The sequence below is a fragment of the Pezoporus flaviventris genome, unplaced genomic scaffold (assembly GCF_033815535.1).
Source record: "Pezoporus flaviventris isolate CSIRO_AGI_PZ_B2104156 unplaced genomic scaffold, CSIRO_AGI_Pfla_v1 ptg000036l, whole genome shotgun sequence".
In the NCBI taxonomy this organism is placed as follows: Eukaryota; Metazoa; Chordata; class Aves; order Psittaciformes; family Psittacidae; genus Pezoporus; species Pezoporus flaviventris.
Genome location: NW_026892584.1, coordinates 27,631,509 through 27,653,532, shown reverse-complemented (window position 1 = coordinate 27,653,532; position 22,024 = coordinate 27,631,509). Strand labels below are relative to the sequence as shown.

At 45.0% G+C, this 22,024-nt stretch overlaps 1 protein-coding gene across 1 annotated transcript; it reads left to right on the top strand.

Moving 5' to 3' along the window:
- Positions 1 to 19: 19 nt before the first annotated feature.
- Positions 20 to 19,972, top strand: ALKBH1 (alkB homolog 1, histone H2A dioxygenase). The gene is made up of 6 exons (XM_061463688.1): positions 20 to 154; positions 9,794 to 9,902; positions 13,148 to 13,310; positions 15,867 to 15,957; positions 17,733 to 17,926; positions 18,477 to 19,972. The coding sequence occupies exons 1-6, from the start codon at positions 20 to 22 to the stop codon at positions 18,904 to 18,906; spliced, it is 1,122 nt and encodes a 373-aa protein (XP_061319672.1). The 3' UTR covers positions 18,907 to 19,972.
- The last annotated feature ends 2,052 nt before the right edge of the window (positions 19,973 to 22,024 follow it).

Sequence of the window (22,024 nt, the reverse complement as noted above, 5' to 3'; positions counted from 1 at the left end):
CTGCACCGCCCGCCGCGGCATGGCCAAAATGGCGGCGGCGGCCCTGGGCCGGGAGGGCGGGGAGGATGCCTTCCGCCGGCTTTTTCGTTTCTACCGGCAGCGCGACGCGTCGGACTTGCGGGGCGTGGTGGACTTCTCCGTGCCGGGGGGCCAGGTAACGCCGGGCTCCTCCTACCCTCGCCCCGCGGTGAGGGGCCGGCTGGTGCGGCGCACTGCGAGCTCGTCCGTTCCGTCCCGCCCCGCTCTCCGTGCGGTGTCGCGGTGTTTCAGCGCGGTGCTGCAGCCTGCTTTTTGCATTTGCTGTTGCTCTTCGCGCTCGAAGCGAAGTCTCTAACGCCATCTCGTTACGGTGCCCGACAGCGCTGATCCTCTTACGGGTCGCTATAACGTTTAAACGCTGGTTGCGTGGTTAGAGATGAGCCGCTGACGAAGAGATTGAGAAGCTCTGAGGGTCCCTCTGCCCGTGGATCCAGGGCCCCTTTGGGCTAGCTGCCCGTGGGATGCAGGGTCACAAACTGCTGTCCTGGCTGCCCTGGCCATCGCACAGTCTACTCACAGATTGACTGCTTCTGCTTATGTTTGTTTATTCCCATAATGTTTAATTAGCTCTCTATGCTGCAGTAAGGGGCTTTTGAAGCATGTTGTAGGACCACATGATACTTAAGGGAAGCAAAGGAACATACGGGCAGAAAAAAGCAAGTCTCACTGTTGGAGCTGACATTTTCCTGGACCTGATTATCCATGTCTTGGCCCGAGAATACCTCGGTGAGCCGAAGAGGGAGCCGAGATCAGCACAGTGCACACCCAGGATTCGTGCTGTCTTCCCTTGGTAAAGCGTGTTCTCCTGTCTTACTCCTGTATAGCAAGAATTCGTCATAGCCCTCAGGGCACACAGGCAGGAGTGCATCTCAAAGTAGTCGCTGTCATGGTTTGCTATGTCCTCAGTGACAAGTGATCCTTTACACTCATTTTCTGTTTTATCACCTCACAAAAGGATAGTGGATGTCTGCTGAAGTGTTGTTAACCTGGGATTTTCTGTACATGAGCCTGTACGAAAAAAAGGGAGTAGGGAATATAGTTAAAATGAAATCTTCCCTAATTTTTTGTAGTTCAAATGCTTAGCCTTTGCTTTTTACTGTTCTATTACAATATATATTTTACTGTCTTTTCAGAGTAAAATTTTGATATTGTAATGGGGCATAAAACTTGACCCGTATGAAATTGTTCAGGGCATTAGCATTAAACAAGGGATGTGTTAACATTTCAGCCTGTCTTGAGCTTGCAGCAATCCTTTATCAAATAAAGGATTCCAGCGTTACAGCCCTTCTGGGAAATCCAAAGTACTTGAAAGCATCACAAGCATCTGTTCCCTCTTCATACCATTCTTTTTGCACCTGTTACCTTCTAAGATAAGTTGATAGCTTACTAGAGAAAGCACCTTTTATTCCTCTTTCCTGCAGGTTAAGAACATCTGCCTTTTCTCTTTAAGAAGAGCTACAGGCCAGGCAGATTGGCCCAGATACTCTTGTTCCTTTTCTGTCAGAAAACTGCTTCAAGTGATTGAGCTCTTCAGTGAAGTGTGACATACCAGCTGCCCCAATACCAGGCTTTTTTAACTGATTCAGCACATGTAGTTCTTCAGCATAGAACAGCTCCTGCTCTCCAGAAGTCCTGACAGCAGCTGATGTGTAAGCAGTTTGAGAAGGCAGAGAGGTGACAGTCTTAGTTGAAGGAAGAGGCTTTCTGGGGATGCCCTGCAGGCAGGACTCTGAACTAAGCTCTTCAAGGCTGGCAGTTGCAAAGCTGCTTTTGACAAAGAGCTAAAAAATTTGTTGATCGAAAACCACGTTGCCAGAGGCTGCTGCCCAGCACTGCTCTAAAGTTTTCTTACAAATTCTATGTAGGTAATTTACTCAGAAGATGTTAACCAGAGCTGTCAGCCTGCAGACTGATTTACATATTCAGCGCTGCAGAGTTTGTGTGCAAAGGCCTTTAAGTTATCATAAACAAAGTCTTGCTTGTGTCTGCCATCTTATTCCCACTATGCCTGGCCAGGTCTTTCCTTACATGAGTGTCCTGGGTTCAGCAGTAGCAGTCATGTTTTTCCTTTGTGTTAACTGGTGCAGTGCTGTGTTTTGACTTCTAGCTTGAGAACAGTGTTGGTGAAGCCGATGTTTTTGGTTGTTGCTAAGTGATGTTTACCCTGACCAAGAACTCTGTGAGGCTCATGCTCTGCCAGGGAGGAGGGGAAGCTGTGAGGAAGCAGAGACGGGGCGCCTGACCCGGGCTAGCCAGGGAGGTATTCCATACCACAGCATGTCATGCCCGGGGTGGGAGGTAACTGGGAGTTACTCGGAAGGACAGGGGCTTCCGGGTGGAACTCGCTTTCTTGGCCGGTGGTATCGTATTCTCTTCCCTTGTTATTTTCCCTTATCATTGTTTTAGCTGATAGTAGCGGTGGTGATTTGTTGCTGGACTGTTCTTGTCTCAACCCGTAGGAGTTGCACTCTCTCGATCCTCCTCCCCGTTCCTCCGGGAGCAGGGAAGGGGAGAGCCCCGGTGCGGGGGGGGGGGGACCTCGATTGTTGTCAGCTCGGCACCACTCACTGGGAGTGAGTGAACAAGTTACCTGACTGGGTTTAAACCACGACAGTTCTTTTTGGCGCCCAACGTGGGGCACGAAGGGTTGAGATAACGACAGATCTGACTGGATTGATAGTCACTCGTCACAATGCTGATTTATTGGCTCTCAAGGTTTTTCCTCTTGATCTCACAGTTTCAGTATATCATATTTTACGTCCATCCGGTATTTGCTGTATTAGTGTTTTTCAAGTGTGGGGCTTGGGCTAAGGTTTTTATCCCATTGTACTTTATGGTAATGACTTGTAATACAATAGAATCATTGATCATGAAACTGATCTGGCTTGTGTTCCCAGTGTGGTCACCACCTTTATACTTTGGGAGGTATATGATGGAGGTGCTTAGCAATTACACATCTTTTTTCTCCTCCTCAGGTGCTCAACCTGTGAAGGAGACATTCTTTTACCCTCCTAGTCGTCCCCCCAGACCATTTACATTTGAGAGTTTTGAATTTTTTGAATGGCCTTTTAATGCTGTTGAGACTTGTTTGCTGATGGTGATGGGAATCACCATGCTAACACGCATACAGAGTGTGTTTTGCCCACTACTGATTTCAAGAGTTAAGCAGATTCAGGTTTGGGTCTTGTCTGGGGTCAAACGACGATGTAGGAGGACCGAGAGATTTTCCCAGAGGCTGGACAGCCATGAGTGGCAGGGTGTGTGGGATAGTATGGGCAAGTATCTAGGTCAGTGGGCCCCTCCAGTACTTTGGAATTTCACTACCGAACAACTGCAAAATCCAGAAGAATTAGTAAAACACTTAAATGAGGTGTGTGGTCATTCTGGCCATACCAGAGATGGACAAATCACGGCAACGTGCTGGGGCTTGGCCTATGCTTACAGGGCCTTGTTCAACACTATCCAGCACCTTCAAAAGGAAAAGAATGTCGGCGGATTTGAGGGCAAAGTGACAGTCGCTACTCAAACTTTGGCTGCAATGAACTGCGCAGCTACCCCAGCAGCAAGTACAGCAGCTGCTCAAACTTCAACTGCCACAGACAGCGCGGTTACCCCAGCTCCAAGTACAGCAGCTACACCACCCCCAGCAACAAGTACAGTCGCTACTCAAACCACAGTGATAATCACTGCAGCCAAACCAGAGGACCAATTCGTACCAATATCAGTTGCCCCTGTACACAAGAGAACAAGCAAAAAGGAGGCAAAAAGGGTGAAGCGAGATGAAGAACCAATGAATTCACCACCCGGCCCAGAATCTGATCAGGAGTCATCATCACATGACGAAGAAGAAGAAGAAGAGGTAACTTCTCGACCTCGGACCTCAACCGAGCTGCGGAATATGCGAAAAGATTTTACCCGTCAACCAGGGGAGCACATCATCACCTGGTTACTCCGATGCTGGGACAATGGGGCCGATGGTCACGAACTAGAAGGTACAGAAGCCAAGCAGCTGGGATCACTTGCTAGAGAAGGGGGAATTGACAAAGCAATTGCAAGAGAGAAAAAGTCCCTCAGCCTTTGGAGGAGGCTCTTGGCAGCTGTGAAAGAAAGGTTTCCGTACAAGGACGATGTTAATGAGTCATTTGGCCAAGTGGACTACTATAGACAAAGGCATCCAGTCTCTGAGGGAATCGGCCATCGTAGAGATGATCTATCACATCAAGCCGAATAACGGGGATACACCTATAGATCCAGATGAAGTTGAATGTACACGACCCATGTGGCGAAAACTTACACGGAATGTACCGTCATCATATGCCCATTCATTGGCAACAGTGACCTGGAATGACATAGTACCACTAACAGTGGATGAAATGGTTCATAAACTCCGAGAGTTCGAAGACAATCTCACCCCTTCCATCATCTCAGCTGTGAAAAAACTGTCCCAGGACCTCGAAAAATTGAGGGACGATGTATCTGATTTATCCAGCTCCTCACGTGTACCAACACACGTCTCAGCTATTAACAAAAGGCGTCCTATTGTTCGAGAGAGGAGATACAGGAGGTATACGCCACGGGGTACCCTATGGTTTTACCTGCTGGATCACGGAGAAGACATGACAAAGTGGGATGGAAAACCTACTTCAGCTTTGGAGGAACGGGTGAGTGAACTGAAGAGGGGAGCAAGGGCCAAGACTGATCATCCCATGAGAGCTATGGCTTCAGTCTCTGGTGAGCAGTTTCCCAGATGGAGTGGAAGAGCTGATTTTACTCCAGCTCCTGTGATAATGAAGAATAATCCCTTTCAACACGACTTAAGTGTCCAATGCTGTGACGACCATTAGAGGTGCCCTGCCTCCAGCCAGGTGGAGGTAGGGGACAATCGGATTTACTGGACTGTGTGGATCAGATGGCCTGGCACATCAGTCCCACAGAAGTATAAGGCTCTAGTAGATACCGGTGCACAGTGTACCCTGATGCCATCAAGCTGTCAAGGGGTGGAACCCATCTATATTTCTGGAGTAACAGGAGGATCCCAAGAGTTGACTGTGCTGGAGGCTGAAATCAGCCTGACTGGGAGGGAATGGCAAAAGCACCCTATTGTGACTGGTCCAGAGGCTCCATGCATTCTCAGCATAGACTACCTCAAGAGAGGGTACTTCAAAGACCCAAAAGGGTACCGGTGGGCTTTTGGTATTGCTGCTTTGGAGACTGAGGAAATTGAGCAGCTGTCCACCTTGCCTGGTCTCTCAGAAGATCCCTCTGCTGTGGGGTTGCTGAAAGTCGAAGAACAACCAGTGCCAATTGCAACCACAACAGTGCACCGGCGGCAATATCGCACCAACCGAGACTCCCTGATTCCCATCCATCAGTTGATCCGTAGACTGGAGAGTCAGGGGGTGATCAGCAGGACCCGCTCGCCCTTCAATAGCCCCATATGGCCAGTGCGAAAGTCTAATGGAGAATGGAGACTAACAGTAGACTATCGTGGCCTGAATGAAGTCACACCACCATTGAGTGCTGCCGTACCGGACATGCTAGAACTTCAGTATGAACTAGAGTCAAAGGCAGCCAAGTGGTATGCCACGATTGATATTGCCAATGCATTTTTCTCCATTCCTTTGGCAGCAGAGTGCAGGCCACAGTTTGCTTTTACTTGGAGGGGTGTCCAGTTCACTTGGAACCGACTGCCCCAGGGGTGGAAACACAGCCCTACCATTTGCCATGGACTGATCCAGACTGCACTGGAACAGGGGCAAGCTCCAGAACACCTGCAATACATTGATGACATTATTGTGTGGGGCGATACAGCGGAAGAAGTCTTTGAGAAAGGGAGGAAAATAATCCAAATCCTGCTGAAAGCCGGTTTTGCCATAAAACGGAGTAAGGTCAAGGGACCTGCACAGGAGATTCAATTTTTGGGAATAAAATGGCAAGATGGACGTAGACAGATCCCCACAGATGTGATCAACAAGATAACAGCAATGTCTCCACCAACTAATAAGAAAGAAACGCAAGCTTTCTTGGGTGCAGTGGGGTTCTGGAGAATGCACATCCCAAATTACAGTTCGATTGTAAGCCCTCTCTATCATGTGACCCGGAAGAAGAATGATTTTAAATGGGGCCCTGAGCAGCAACAAGCCTTTGAGCAAATTAAACGTGAGATAGTTCATGCAGTAGCCCTTGGACCAGTCCGGACCGGACCAGATGTAAAAAATGTGCTGTACACTGCAGCTGGGGAGAACGGTCCTACCTGGAGCCTCTGGCAGAAAGCTCCAGGGGAGACTCGAGGTCGACCCCTCGGCTTTTGGAGTCGGGGATACAAAGGATCTGAGGCCAGCTATACCCCAACTGAGAAAGAGATACTGGCAGCCTATGAAGGGGTTCGAGCTGCTTCGGAAGTGATTGGCACTGAGCACAGCTCCTCCTGGCACCCCGGCTGCCCATGCTGGGCTGGATGTTCAAAGGCAGGGTCTCCTCTACACATCATGCAACTGATGCTACATGGAGTAAATGGGCTGCACTAATTACACAACGAACTCGAATAGGAAATCCCAGTCGTCCAGGCATTCTAGAAGTCATCATGGACTGGCCAGAGGGCAAAGATTTCGGAATGTCACCAGAGGAGGAGGTGGTGCGCGCTGAAGAGGCCCCACCATATAATAAACTGTCAGAAAGTGAAAAGCAGTATGCCTTGTTTACTGATGGCTCTTGCCGTATTGTGGGAAAGCATCGGAGATGGAAGGCAGCTGTACGGAGTCCTGGACGACAAGTTGCAGAAACTGCTGAAGGAGAGGGTGAATCGAGTCAGTTTGCCGAGGTGAAAGCCATCCAGCTGGCCCTCGACATTGCTGAACGAGAAGAGTGGCCAGTACTTTATCTCTACACTGATTCATGGATGGTGGCAAATGCCCTGTGGGGGTGGTTGAAGCAATGGAAGCAGAGCAACTGGCAACGCAGAGGTAAACCCATCTGGGCTGCTGCACTGTGCAAAGATATTGCTGCCCGGGTGCAGAACCTGGTGGTGAAGGTACGTCATGTAGATGCCCATGTACCCAAGAGTCGGGCCACTGAGGAACACCAGAACAACCAACAAGTGGATAAAGCGGCTAAGATTGAAGTGGCTCAGATGGACTTAGATTGGCAACATAAAGGTGAATTATTTTTGGCCCGGTGGGCCCATGACACTTCAGGCCATCAGGGCAGAGATGCAACATACAGATGGGCCTGTGATCGAGGGGTGGACTTAACAATGGACACTATTGCCCAGGTTATTCATGAGTGTGAAACATGTGCTGCAATTAAACAAGCCAAGCTGTTAAAGCCTCTTTGGTATGGAGGACGATGGTTGAAGTATAAATATGGGGAGGCCTGGCAGATTGACTATATCACACTGCCACCAACCCGCCAAGGCAAGCGCCATGTGCTTACCATGGTGGAAGCAACCACCGGGTGGCTGGAAACATACGCTGTGCCCCATGCCACTGCCTGGAACACTATCCTGGGCCTTGAGAAACAGATTTTGTGGTGACACGGCACCCCAGAGAGAATTGAGTCAGACAATGGCACTCATTTCCGGAATAACCTTATAGATATTTGGGCCAAAGAGCATGGCATTGAGTGGGTATATCACATCCCATACCATGCACCAGCCTCTGGGAAAATTGAACGGTACAATGGGCTGTTAAAAACTACACTGAGAGCGATGGGTGGGAGAACTTTCAAGCATTGGGATACACATTTACCAAAGGCCACCTGGTTGGTCAACACCAGAGGATCTGCCAACAGGGCCGGCCCAGCCCAGTCAGAACTTTTACATATTGTAGAGGGGGACAAAGTTCCCGTGGTGCATATGAAGAATTTGCTGGGGAAGACAGTCTGGGTTATTCCTGCTTCAGGTAAAGGCAAACCCACTCGTGGGATTGCTTTTGCTCAGGGACCTGGATATACTTGGTGGGTAATGCGGGAAGATGGGGAAGTCCTATGTATACCTCAAGGGGATTTGATTTTAGGGGAAAACAGCCAGTGAACTCAATTGTATGCTGTTGCCTGCTGTGTAATGCTTTTATAGCCCATCAACTAGATGTCTCCAGGTCACCAGCGACTGGCCCTGACTTCCCTCCAGCCATCATCCCAACAGAGAATGAACTTGGAACATCATGGACCGAATGGACTCGGCAGCATTATAGGGATTGGTCCATGCACTAAGAAAATGATTTTTTCCTCTTGGTCTGTATGTATATGGATGTATATATGTGGGAGAGCGATGGTGTATTGAAAATGTGGGATCTGAGCATGACGTGAATGGTATGGAATAAGGGGTGGATAATGTCCTGGGTTCAGCAGTAGCAGTCATGTTTTTCCTTTGTGTTAACTGGTGCAGTGCTGTGTTTTGACTTCTAGCTTGAGAACAGTGTTGGTGAAGCTGATGTTTTTGGTTGTTGCTAAGTGATGTTTACCCTGACCAAGGACTCTGTGAGGCTCATGCTCTGCCAGGGAGGAGGGGAAGCTGTGAGGAAGCAGAGATGGGGCGCCTGACCCGGGCTAGCCGGGGAAGTATTCCATACCACAGCACGTCATGCCCGGGGTGGGGGGTAACTGAGAGTTACCCAGAAGGACAGGGGCTTCCGGGTGGAACTCGCTTTCTTGGCCGGTGGTATCGTATTCTCTTCCCTTGTTATTTTCCCTTATCATTGTTTTAGCTGACAGTAGCGGTGGTGATTTGTTGCTGGACTGTTCTTGTCTCAACCCGTAGGAGTTGCACTCTCTCGATCCTCCTCCCCGTTCCTCCCGGAGCGGGGAAGGGGAGAGCCCCGGTGCGGGGCGGGGGGGGGGGTGAACGGACACGGACCTCGATTGTTGTCAGCTCGGCACCACTCACTGGGAGTGAGTGAACAAGTTACCTGACTGGGTTTAAACCACGACAATGAGCTGTACTTCTGTATAGCTACATGAGCTACATGGAGAGCTGGCCTGGGGAACTAAGCCAGGACAAAACTAACCGGCCTCTCTGCCATGAACCGCAAGATGATTCTCAGCCCTAAGGGAGGGGGTGGGAACACAGTGGATGAGTTTGGTTTTGACAGCAAGTGTTGGTTTACTGCATCTTAAATACATGTGTTATTGCTACCCAAGAGAGTATGTCAAGAAAATGTATCTTGCTAAGCCTTGAGCTGTTGGCCCTGCTGTTGAAAACAGAACTGTCAATGTGGTATTAGGGATTTACTGGATTTCTGCAGTACTTCACATCAGACAACTTTGGCTACTTGATCACTGTATTACTGCTTGTTCTATGAATAACAGAATAGTCAGCTACCCTATGGTATCACTAGCAACTTGTATTTGGAATGTTCTTTGAAGGTATGAAGTGTTATGGGTATATTGCTCTCTAATGAAGATTGATAATTACTAGAATGTTTTATAAAGATGTGGCTGTACTATGGAAATGGACAAATAGTGCCATTTTTTTCTCATTGGTATGAATTGTTCAGGGCTTTTTTTAATGAATGGAGGACATCTCTCCTGATCCTTAGGTATTGTGAAAACTGTAGTACAGTTTAACTCCTGCACGGAGTACATACTAGCTCTGTTAGCAGCATGCCCTGTTATGGTCACAGTTGCTTCGTTTTGTGGTACAGTTGGCATTTTCACAAGACTTAGTGTGGAATATGATAGCACTCTTTCTCATAGGTGCTGGGTTTGGATGAGTTTTATTTTTCTTCCTTTTTATAACTAATCTGTTTTCTTTTGCCAGGTGGTCAGATCACAGCTCAGTATTTCATCAGTCAGTGATCAAGATGCCTACAGAGCAGGATTACAGCCAGTTAGCCAGTGGAAAGCCTATGGCCTTAAAGGTTATCCAGGTATGTATTTCTTGATTTCAAGAATAATTAAACACAACCTTGTTCCTTTGGATTCAGGCGTCTTCCATCTTGCCCCCTCTGCCCTGCCTGAAAAAGCTACTTTGGTTTGCTAAAGTGTAATTTAATGTTATTTTAAGTGCGGGAGGACAAACAAGTCAACTGAAGGGTGGGATACAGCAATATATATGAAAGTGAGAACAGAAGGGCCTTTTGTTTCACAGTCTCTGATCAACCAGAGCATCCCTCATGAGGATGGATTCCTGTTGCCCTTGATAGAGATGTTTATATTTCTATAGCATCTATTTTTCCTCAACATATATCATGAACATTAGAAAAGAACCATTCTTCTGGTTCATCTGTACTGCAGTCAGTGTCTGTGTGAGTTGCTATGAAGCCAACCTACCATTTCTGAAACTGTGGCAGCCACACTAGTCATCTGGCATGGTAATACACAGGGAATTTAATAAATTCAGGAGAAAGACTTCCACCTCTTATTGCCACTATAAATTTTTTTGTTCCACTTACCTGTCACATTATAGCTGCCCTCGTTTGATCTCGCTTGTCATTTTACATCTGTCTGTCTTTCCTAACAATTGTATGGAGGGGGGGTAAATCACAAGTGTTCTACTTAAGTGCATTTTTCTTCCACTTTTGACAAAGAAAACATTTCATTAAAATGAAATGCAAATACATTAACAAATTCTCACTTGTGTTTAGAATCAAGTCTTGTGCAGACAAGAATAGTATTTTATCCTTTTCCAGCTACCTTTATCCAGACATCCTAAAGCACTATAAGATATTTAACCAACTGCCCCAATAGTCCACTAAAATAAGTTAGAATTTCTTTAGCTTGACTCTGGCCAAATGGAAAAAAACTCATTTGGTTTTGTTCCCACAGTGAGCAATGAAATATAAAACTAAGGAATCTGGATGAATTTCTGTTGAGTTCTGTCTTGAGTTCTGTGAGATGTGGGCAGTGCTGCCTTTGGATCTTTGTAACTGACACAAGTTGGTTTGATGAGAGGTTGTTCTTGTTGCTAGACATCTGCATGTCTTACCCTTCCTCTGACTGAGGCTGGAGACTAAGTGTAAATTAATTCCTAGTGTGCCATAAGATTTTGCTGCAGTAAGAGAACTGCACTTACTTCCTCAAGGCAGATTCCTGTGGTATACATATCCCCAAAGTAGTCATCTTTTGCCCATTCCACTCAGACCAACTCTTTCAAGGCCAAGAGGTTCAACTGTGTTGCTTTCAAAGCTTGTCTGTGATGTTCTTGAGTCAGCTCAGAATGATTGCTACAGAAATATATCTCTTGCTCTTTTTCCTCCCATGTGTGGTAAGCCACTGATTTCTAGCTCTGTTTGCCTTCCCAGGAACTGTTAGTCTTGAATGTCAGTATAGAATTTTATACTAAAACTCCCCAGCTATTAGAAATTCATGTTTTTTTTCCTTTTCTTAACATCAGAAGCCTAGCAATAAACCACTTTTTAGTTCTTGATTTTGTAAATCTAGGCTAATCTGGTTTCTTAGGAGTAAGCAAGGAAAGGTTTTGAGAGACAGGAGCATGTGCTAAGCTTCTGATACAAGAGTCATAAAATTTGGATTCTTGTTCTCAGCTCAGTGTGTAACTAGGCCTTGCAGGCTTCAGTTCCTTCAGTAATACCTGGAGACAATACACACACAGTAGAGCATAATTTCATTAATATAGTAAGGCGCTTTGAGAGCCCCACATCAAAAGCTGCTGAAGGGAAGGGCACTAATATTGTTCTGTTCTATGCAGAGGCCAACAGAAAGTAAATTTAATGTTCTGGCAAATAAACTTCTTGTAACCAGACCTTTCAGAAGGCTGCCATAGTCTGATGGTACAGGGAGTGGAGTGAAATGAATGACACTACATTATTAATACACGGAAGGCTCTAACTAGTTAATTTTATCTTATGAGGTCAGTGAGATGTGCTGGCGGGAAGCTTCTTCTGTGCTTTATTACCACTGTCATAAGGCCACAAGGCAAGTTTGTATCCTGCTGAGACTCCTAGCCTTGCTTCTTCCTTTTTCATCTGTTTTTGTCTCTGTTTAACTTGGTATGACCAAGAAGTTCAAAACGTCACAGTAGGGCAAAACCTCGAAACCTCCTGTTCCTTTTTTATCTCCTATACCCTTACCTAACTTTGTATGTGAATTTTGTGTTGGCGAGTTTTACTGAACTGACAGTCTTTGAGAGAATGCCTTGATTCTCAGCATAGGTATAATAAAGATTAATAGCATCTTCCCTTCAGACACTCATCAATGCTGTCGACCCTGGCCTGGAAGGAAACTTGCCTTGGGTTCTGGGGAGAAAACTCCAATGAAGAATCCTGTTAGCACTCCTAGTGATGGCAGATCTCATGTCAAGGACTCTTGTCTGCTAAGATATAGACCAAATCAATCCATTACCTCTCTGCTAATCCTCTTATTTGGGCTGCTGCTTGAACTGTGCCAGAGGTGCCTGGCTAAACGAATGTGCAGACTATCTACATGTTTATTTTTGTTGTTAATTAACAATGACTGCAAAGTATTTGCAGCAGCAGCAGGCAGTTTGGGACATAATTTGACTTTCATGCCCACTTGATGAATATTACCATATCAAAATACAAAGATGGATACAATCAGACTTACCTGGAAATGAGCATGAAGCAGAGGAGAGGACAGTTTATATTACTAGAGACTTGCTCAGCTCCTGTACTGCTCTCTGCAGTTCATGACACTGAAGCAGCAATAAGAAGACAGTGTGAATTCAGAGGCAGCAACAAGGACAGTTTGAAGTCTAGAAGAACTAGGCTAGAATTATTTTAACTTTGCAGGGTTCAAGAGAAGAATCTTGCTGAATCATTTGAAAATCAAATTTACTCCAAAGCAATTTGCTTTATGGTTCTTACTCCTTTATCTGCTGTGATCAATGATCAGTATGCCTTACACAGATTAAGTCCTTTATTGTTATTTTTTTGCTTGGACCATTGTTGGCTGCCCTCCTTGCCTTCTACCTTATGTTCACCGTTTGTTTGTACTGAAAAAGCAATAGGTTTTAACTTACTTATTCAGACCTGTTAATAAATTTCATGAACTTACATGCAGAATCAGTGGTTATATGTCTAAGTTGTTTCTTTCAGTACCCTTGTCCTTGGCTCTAGTTTTAGAAGAAACAAGGGAAATGCCTAATTATACTCTCTCTCTACCTTCTCCTTTTTTTTTTCTCTCTTGTTGTCAGGGTTTATTTTCATACTGAATCCTTTCCTTCCGGGATGCCAGCGTCACTGGGTGAAGCAGTGTCTCAAGCTATATCCCCAGAAACCCAATGTCTGCAATTTAGACCTTCATATGGCTCCTGAGAAGACCATTGACCTGTGGGGACAGAGCAAGGAGCAGCTAAGGTAAGTCCACAGAAACGTTTGGTGGTCAAAAATAATGGAGTCCAAAGGTTTTAAAAACCTTTTTAGTTAGTCACCTGTAAAAAATACATCAGAGAGATGCTATTCACAGTATACAGTCTTTTAGTTACCTGGGTATTTATCATTACCTTGCTTATTTCACGGCTCATTTTTGATAATGAGTTCTCTAGAGCTCTCATCTCCCTGAGTCTCTTAGTAAAATTGACATGCTGAGATTTTTCTCTAAAAATATGTTTAACATCTACAAGATGTGTAATGGCAAAAGCAAGGTTTGGACTTTGAAATGTTTGCACCTAAGAGAGAAGTTATGGCTCCACTTCTGTTTTACAAGCTAAGTCAGAACTAGTTACAGAAATTTAGACACTTTTCTTCTGTGTTCCATCAAGGATGAAAAATGATTCCTTTAAAGTATTGTGCATTGTGCCCTACAGGTGAAAAAGTGAGGTACTGTTCCAGCTCAGCAGGCTTTTCCCAGCAACACTTCCTGTGTGCACAGAGAATGATCAGAACAGAAGTTAATTTGCAGCTGAATCCAGTTCAGTTAAAAACAGCATTCGGAAAAGTCATGGCTGGCGGTTTTATTAAGCGCTTCCCTGAGTCTTCAAGTGAGCAAAGTGCTGTATAGTTCTTTTTACCTGGAGAACAGCAGATGAAACTAGCCAACTTGTGTGTAGAGTTGAGAGGCATTCAGGGAGGGGAGAAATAGAGTGCTTAACTAAATAATTGTCTACTTCCAAGTCTGGGAACAATTTTAATGCTTTTTGAAGCCATTGGAAAGATGCATAAATGTGCTCAGGTCATGGCTTATCTGCTGTTTTCAGGATACAGGAATAATGAGGTAGGGAGAGTCTACACAGTGCCTAGAAAGATATTCTATGCCTCTTTGAAGAGTGGAGTTTGTGTATTTTCTTAAGTGCTGGTGACAAGTAAAAGCATAAAAGAGGCTAGAGCATCCCTACAAGGGATATGTGTAACCTGTGTACAAGGAAAAAGCTGGGGGGGATTTTATAGATGCAGTTGTTTACCAGCTTCAGACTAAAGCCCCAGCTGTTCAGTCTTGTTCTCTTTTTGAACGCAGTTATACCTGAATTTCTCTGTGCTTTCTTGTAGAAGCACCTGCTCCTACAGTTGTAGGAACATGCTGTTTCCAGATACATAACACTCAGGACTTTCCTCTCCTTAGCAATCGTGTGAAATCACATGCAAAAATAAGGACCTGCTGAGCGTATTAGTGTTCCTGATGTTGTGCAAACACTCTAGCACTGTAGTGAAAGTAATTGCAGTTGGCTCTGCCCTGTGACAGAGGTGGATACTGGAAAGATGACTTTTCAATAGTCAGTGAGCTATAAAAAATTGCTAATGGTAAAGAAACTGGCCTTTTACTGCTATTCCTGGTTTAGCTTAGTATGGTATAGGTGAAGGGCAGAAACAACATGTGTATGCAGGTAGAAATGTGCATTAAATCCAGGTGCTTGGTTGAGGCTTCACCATGGCAGAACAAATATGAATCTGTTTTGTAAAAGACGGCATGTTTTACTGAACTAATGAGGCTGTGAGAGCCAACCATCGGGTGCAGCTGATGATATTCTGAGTATATTTCCCTTTCTTTCCTTACTGTAACACATGACTTAGCTTGAGAAAAGAAGCTGAAATTGCTGGAATAATTGGACTAGCAGATAGATGTGTAGCTTCCTTTTTTATTTGTTACCAGCATGTTTCTATCAGATTTACTATAGTTACCCTTCTTATAACTTCATAGGGATTTTTTCATAGGCCATAGTAAAAGCCCCACCCTGAGGTCTCTTCGTGCCTTCACCATCTTTAAGTAAGAGTGGTAAATTGGCATGTGGCTTCAGACCCCTGAGTCTCTCTGCATTAGGGTTGACAGTTGAGAAGAGCAGGTTTTTGTCCTTCATAGCAGTCTGGATAGGAGACACCTGCAATATAGACTTCTTGACATTACAAGAAGTGTACGGTCATAGCTAGAGCAGTCTTGCTTTTTACTGGACAATGCGTTGGTCTGTCCTCAGGACATCTTGTAAAAGTACCAAGTAGTAGAACTAATGGTCCTTTGGAACATCATGCAGCTTGATATATTTTACTGTGAGGCAAAGCATTCTCCTTTCTTGTCATTTTCCATTAAGTGCCTCGAATATTTTTCCTTTTGTTTGCAGCTTTTAGATCTTCACAGATTCTGTACTTTGACATTCAGCTGCTCAAACAGTACATGCTTAATTCTGACTTCTAAATCTGTACCAGTTCACTGTGTTGTCTCCATCTGATAATCAATTATGTACCATGTTGAAAATACAGGCTTTCAAACTGGCAGCAGTTGGCAGGAGGTCCTATAGCTTGCAGAAGTTGCATGAACTGATTTTTCAGGGTCTTTAGAGGAAAAAAATAATGGCACTGAAAAAAGTTCAGCATTGATTGTTTTAATAGGCTGTCACATGGATGCATGAATCTTATTACTGTTTGTTGCACTACCAGAAAACCCCTCAGAAGTTAATGCATATTCTATTCATTTTGTCTTTGCAGAAAGAAGGGCTCCAGTAAATGGGAGCCCAGAAGCTTATTGGAGAAGCTGCGCTGGGTGACACTTGGTTACCATTATAACTGGGATACTAAGGTATTGAAGCTAAGTTCTTTATTTTTCCCTGCTGTAAGCACTCAGAATGGCAGACAGAGGACGATATCATGGAATAAAATGCTTATGATCCTACAAGACAGCCTTAAAGGAATGCTGTAACAAACGATGCTTGAAAGAAAATTTCAGTCTCTGTTAGCTTACTGTGAAGGATTTAACAGCAAAGTCCATTGCTGCACTCTTTCCATTGTAAGGTAACTGGTAGCATTAGATACAGCCCTAGACCTGTGACTCCATTTCATTTTTACCCTACCTAAAGGGATGGTCACAAAAGCATTTGTCGTGGTTTAAACTACTTCAGAGCAGCCCTATGGAGAAAGACTTGGCGGTGTTGGTCGATGAGAAACTTAACATGAACCGGCTTTAGTGTGCGCTCGCAGCCCAGAAAGCCAGTTATCCTGGGCTGCATCAAAAGGAGTGTGATCAGCAGGTCAAGGGAGGTGATCCTGCCCCTCTACTCTGCTCTTGTTCCAACAGTTCCATGTCTTTTTTATCTTGAGGACACCAGAACTGTACACAGTACTCCAAGTGAGGTCTCACAAGTCCAGAGAAGGGCCATGAGGATGATCAGGGGACTGGAGCACCTCCCGCATGAAGATAGGCTGAGAAAGTTGGGGCTGTGCAGCCTGGAGAAGAGAAGGCTGCATGGAGACCTCATAGCAGCCTTCCAGTATCTGAAGGGGGCTATAGGGATGCTGGGGATGGACTCAGGGACTATAGTGATAGGACAATGGGTAATGGTTTCAAACTTAAACAGGAGAAGTTTAGATTGGATATAAGGAGGGAGTTCTTTACTGTAAGGGTGGTGAGGCACTGGAATGGGTTGTCGAGGGAAGTTGTGAATGCTCCATCCCTGGCGGTGTTCAAGGCCAGGTTGGACAGAGCCTTGGGTGAGGTATTTTAGTGTGAGGTGTCCCTGCCCATGGCAGGGGGGTTGGAACTTGATGATCTTAAGGTCCTTTCCAACCCTAACTATTCTATGATTTTACTTAAGGTGAGAATGACCTTGAGTGCTTTAAGACAGCTACTTCTGAGAAACTACTTCTCTTCACAGGGGTGAGCGACAGCAGGAAGAATCTGCTGCTGATGTGACTTTGAACCAGTATAATACAGCCTCACCAAGTAACAGCTATTTTGGGGCCCTTGACCAAAATAAACTTTTTCATAAAACTGAGTTAGATGGAGGCTGAAAAAGGATGGTGGAGTGAATATGCAGTCTTATCAGCTTATTGCAGATACTTAACCAAATCTGCTTGCAGCCTTATATTTACTATGTCAGCCTATTATTGGGTGCCTTAATAAAAACTTAGTTATTCCCTTCCAGTCATCTGAGAGTCAGTCATGGGAGAGAGAAAAAGTAGGTTTGCAGTTGATTTCTGTTCCTTGTTCTTCAAAGTTCTGTTAATGAGATACAGTTGTGTCTTTCAGTTAGCAGCTTTAGGTAGTAACCAAGTAGATCCTCAGGATGTTGGTACAAGCCTTAAGTACTAATCTTACTGACTTCAAGTTTGCCATCAAGATATAATGGTAACTCCACTATTAATTCTATCTTAGCAGTCTTAGCATGGGCCCAGAATTACATGAAGAGGTAAACTTGCTGTAGTTCTGCCTGTGTTGTAGTCATAAATATGATGTACTCTGTGACTGTTAGCCAAACTTCTGACTTCTCATTCAGTGTTTGTTTTTCAATTGTATGTTCTGCTCTGATGTTCTGGATGTGGTTTGTGTTTACTTTTTTCCCACTCTCCTTCCTCCAGAAGTACTCAGCAAATCACCACACTCCTTTCCCCTCAGACCTTGCGTTCCTGTCAGAACAAGTGGCCGCAGCCTGTGGGTTCCGGGGTTTCCAAGCCCAAGCAGGGATCTTGAACTACTATCACTTTGACTCCTCCCTGGGAATTCATGTGGATGAGTCTGAACTAGACCATTCTCGTCCCCTTTTATCATTCAGGTGAGTCAAGGAAAATGCTCAAGTGCTGTGGAAGGACTGGTCTCCTTTTTTATATAGTTGTATATGGCTCTAGGAAGTCAGTATGATGTAGTTTGCTAATTGGATATATAATATTCACTCTCTGAAGATTTGAACAGTAGAAAGCTGTATCTCAAGGTCATAATTTTTTCTCTGAAGACTGCTTGAATAGCATGGATGTGGCACCTGTGGTGGAAGAGCTCTTTGCACGGAGCACAGTTCTGTTCTAGTACGGTGTCAGTTTGGTACTAGCAGGCAACAATGAAATAACTCAGAAGAGCTTCAAACCTGGCAAGGCAACTGCTCACACTGCCTTGAACCAGGCCTCTTAGTCTGTTTTCCATGCTCACATTGTAAAGTTGTTAAAAGTTGTTACTAGGAGACCTGTCTGGTTTGCTTGTTTGGGTTTTGTTTTTGTTTGGTTTTGGTTTTGTACAAGCATTTAGCTGCTAATCTTTTCTTAACTGTACATATAACTGTTCTCTACCTGAATTAGTTTTGTCTTCTTTCTCTATCCTCATACTGTCTCTAGTTTTGGGCAGTCCTCAATATTTTTGCTTGGAGGCCTGAAGCGGGAGGAGGCCCCAACAGCAATGTTCATGCACAGTGGAGATATCATGGTGATGTCTGGCTTCAGTCGCCTCCTGTACCATGCTGTGCCACGGGTCCTCCCCAACCCTGAAGGAGCAGCTTTGCCTTCATGCCTGGACCAAGGACTTTCTTCAGACCTTCCTGTTGGCTCAGTCATTGAGCACAGCTCTGATGAGGACTGGCAGGTGTGTGCCAAGTACTTGCAGTCTTCCCGCATCAATATGACTATTCGGCAGGTGTTGGCTGAGGGTCAGAAATTCCCAGAGGAATCTGGGACAAAGGGAAAGGGCCAAGCACCCTCTGAAGATGGTCACCATCAGGAGAACAGCAGAACCAAGAGACATAAACCAAACACAAACACAGACAGCTGAGACCAGGAGGTCATGGTGACATGGACTGGACAGGCAATCTTCATGTGGAATTGGGAACTAATGTATTCATACTAGGTGTCACTTGTCAGTATTGGGATTAATAAACTTCTGCAGACTAAATCAAATCATTTGTGCTGTAAAAAATAGGTTAAAGGAGAAAAAGAATTTAAAAGTAAAAGAAGGATGAGTTCAGGACTGGGACCCAGGAGAGCAGCTCTTCTGTTGTTTTGTTGCAGACATTTGTTGTACTCTGTTCCATTTAAAATACCTGTGTGTCAAAGAATTTTAAGCTTGGTACAGTGATGCTTATAAAGTATTTTGAAATCATTGGGCAGAAAGTGCTAGCAAAAGATACGTAATTGCGAAGGATTAAAGAATCCTACTGGGCTTGTCCTGCTCAGCTGAAGTGCAGTAGCAGGTGTGAGTGAGAATAGGCCACTACGGGTGTGAGACCTACCTGCAGCATTTCCAAGAGGGCTAAGCTAACCTCTACCACAAAAATTGGTTCAGTGATTGGAAACTAGCAGCTCCCTCAAGCAGCACCTACTATAAGCTTGCTATAGTCCTGTGCTCTCCTCTTGCCTGCTTATACCTCCTCAGCTGTGTCAGAAACTGCTCTTATGAGTAGAATGACTCTTTTTGCATACCTAAGATTTTAGAGGGAAACAGCTGGGGGCAATATCTACTTAGAATGGCTAGTAGCTCCTAGATGGGAGTATGTGACTGAACCCTATATCCCCATTCTTTAAAAACTGTCCCCTCTTAAGTACCTGCAGATTATGGTCCTCCAGTCCCAAGACAGCATCTGTTAAGGAACAGAATGACTTGCATTAGAAGAAATGAAGTTGAAAAGTACCGAAAAAATTAATCAGTGACTATCTCTGCCACCCAAAGATAAATATATAGAAACAAAGAAAAGCACCAGCTTTTGTGCCAGTTCTCTTTAAGGCTCAGACCTTCCTATCTCGTTTTTTACGTGATTTTAATTGTTGGAGTGGAATGCACTATCCTTGGGGTATTTTGTTGCACTTTCCCAATGAATAAACTTACTCAGTTTTAAATTAAAGATCTATATCAGTTTGGGAATGGCTTTTTTCTTCTTTTCTTTCTCTCCCTGTTGGTTATTCAGTGTATTGTTAATGCTGCCACATCCTTTGTGCTGTTCCCTCCAGGCTTCTTTTGGATATGGCCTCTGCCATCTGCCAGCTCTGGTAAAGGATCCCTGTGTGTGTCTGCAGGGCTACCTAGCTAAAGGGCAGTTCAGGGTTTGGGCAGGTTCAGAGAGGTGTTGCCTGCAGTATCCAAGTCCTATTCAATATGGATGTGACAGCTTTTCCTCATGGGTAAAATGTCTGGTCTGTTTATTTCATAGCAAGTGAATGCGTGTATGTGCAATTAATTCCTTATGCAACACTGCAAAGAGCTTCAGTAATTTAATGTCTAAGGTAATCAGATATAAGTTTTAGTATCTTGTTCTATGCCAGAAATGTGTCCTGTGTTCTAGGCCTGGTGCATTTACAGCTGAGCCCTGGGAGAGTGAATACTGTTATGCAGAGAGGTTACATGAACAGAAAGGAAAGTTGACCAAGTCTCAGAAAACAGCAAAGCTCCTTTAGTGACACCTGAAGGTGGAGAAGGGAAGAGGAATGTCTGTTTTCCTGACAGTGAGAAGGCAGGCTGGCTGCTCCTCCCTCTTGAGAGGGAAGCAAAATCTTCCAGCTCATAGAAGACAGTCATGGAACTAGATGTGAACTGGAGCTGCTTTCTTCATGTCACAGGGTGAGGCTTAAGTTCATGGTTCTCATTTATCTTCAGTTTCTTGCAAATATATAATAAACAAGCAACCATTTATTCCAGGATTCAATTGTTCCTGTGATTCAAGGTCAAGAAACCATACTGTTTATCCTCTCCACTTTGAAATTGTAGTAAATGCTGCAAACGTTTAGTAACTGGTCATGGGAAGTAACGAACCCATTGAAGCCTTATGTTTAGATGTGACTGAGTTGAGAATTTGCTGACTTGCAGTCAAGATTATTTAATGCCATTGTGAGTGAGTGTCGTGGTTTAAACCCAGTCAGGTAACTTGTTCACTCACTCCCAGTGAGTGGTGCCGAGCTGACAACAATCGAGGTCCGTGTCCCCCCCCACCGGGGTTCTCCCCCACTCCCGGAGGAACGGGGAGGAGGATCGAAAGAGTGCAACTCCTACGGGTCGAGACAAGAACAGTCCAGCAACAAATCACCACCGCTACCGCCAACGACAACAATGATAAGGGAAAATAACAAGGGAAGAGAATACGATACCACCGGCCAAGAAGACGAGTTCCACCCGGAAGCCCCGTGTCCTTCCGGGTAACTCCCAGTCACCCCCCACCCCGGCCATGATGTGCTGTGGTATGGAATACCTCCCTGGCTAGCCCGAGTCAGGCGCCCCATCTCTGCTTCCTCCCGGCCCCCCCTCCTCCCTGGCAGAGCATGAGCCTCACAAAGTCCTTGGTCAGGGTAAATATCACTTAGCAACAACTGAAAACATCGACTTCACCAACACTGTTCTCAGGCTGGAAGTCAAAACACAGCACTGCACCAGCTAGCACAAAGGAAAAAAAAAAAAAAAACACATGACTGCTACTGCTGAACCCAGGACAGTGAGAGACAGTCCTGATCTAATTCTGTATCAGACACCTAGAAAATGAAAAGTCCTTTACCCAGAAATGGGCAAATGGGAAATGATCCAGAAATAAAAACGTCATCATCTGTGTACAAAGAGAAACAGCCCTGCAGAAGGGAGGATTTCCTGAGCTGCCAGCCGAGCAGAAGCATTGGTTTTGTGACCACAGAAGAGCAGAGAACAAATGAGCAAACCACAGAACTTCTCTGGGCTCTCCATACTGGGCTTCCAGAACCCAATTTTGAAGAGGCAGCAACAGCCCTGGGAAGAAGGCAGGGAATATAACTGCATCCAGTAATACACTCTGCTTATTTTCCTTCTATGACAGAAGGATTGGGAACCATAAACCTACCTTAAACAGCTCTCAGGCTGTGACACTGCACCTCATTTGGTTAGGTTTGTGATGACACCACAGGGTTTTTCATAGCACTCATCAGACTTTTGTCTCTAG

Bases quoted from the DNA above. Each gene is read 5' to 3' on its own strand.
- ALKBH1 (XM_061463688.1), top strand. From the start codon at position 20: ATGGCCAAAATGGCGGCGGCGGCCCTGGGCCGGGAGGGCGGGGAGGAT. The intron at 13,311-15,866 runs GTAAGTCCACAG...TTGTCTTTGCAG, and splicing joins CAGAGCAAGGAGCAGCTAAG to AAAGAAGGGCTCCAGTAAAT. The intron at 15,958-17,732 runs GTATTGAAGCTA...TCCTTCCTCCAG, and splicing joins ATTATAACTGGGATACTAAG to AAGTACTCAGCAAATCACCA.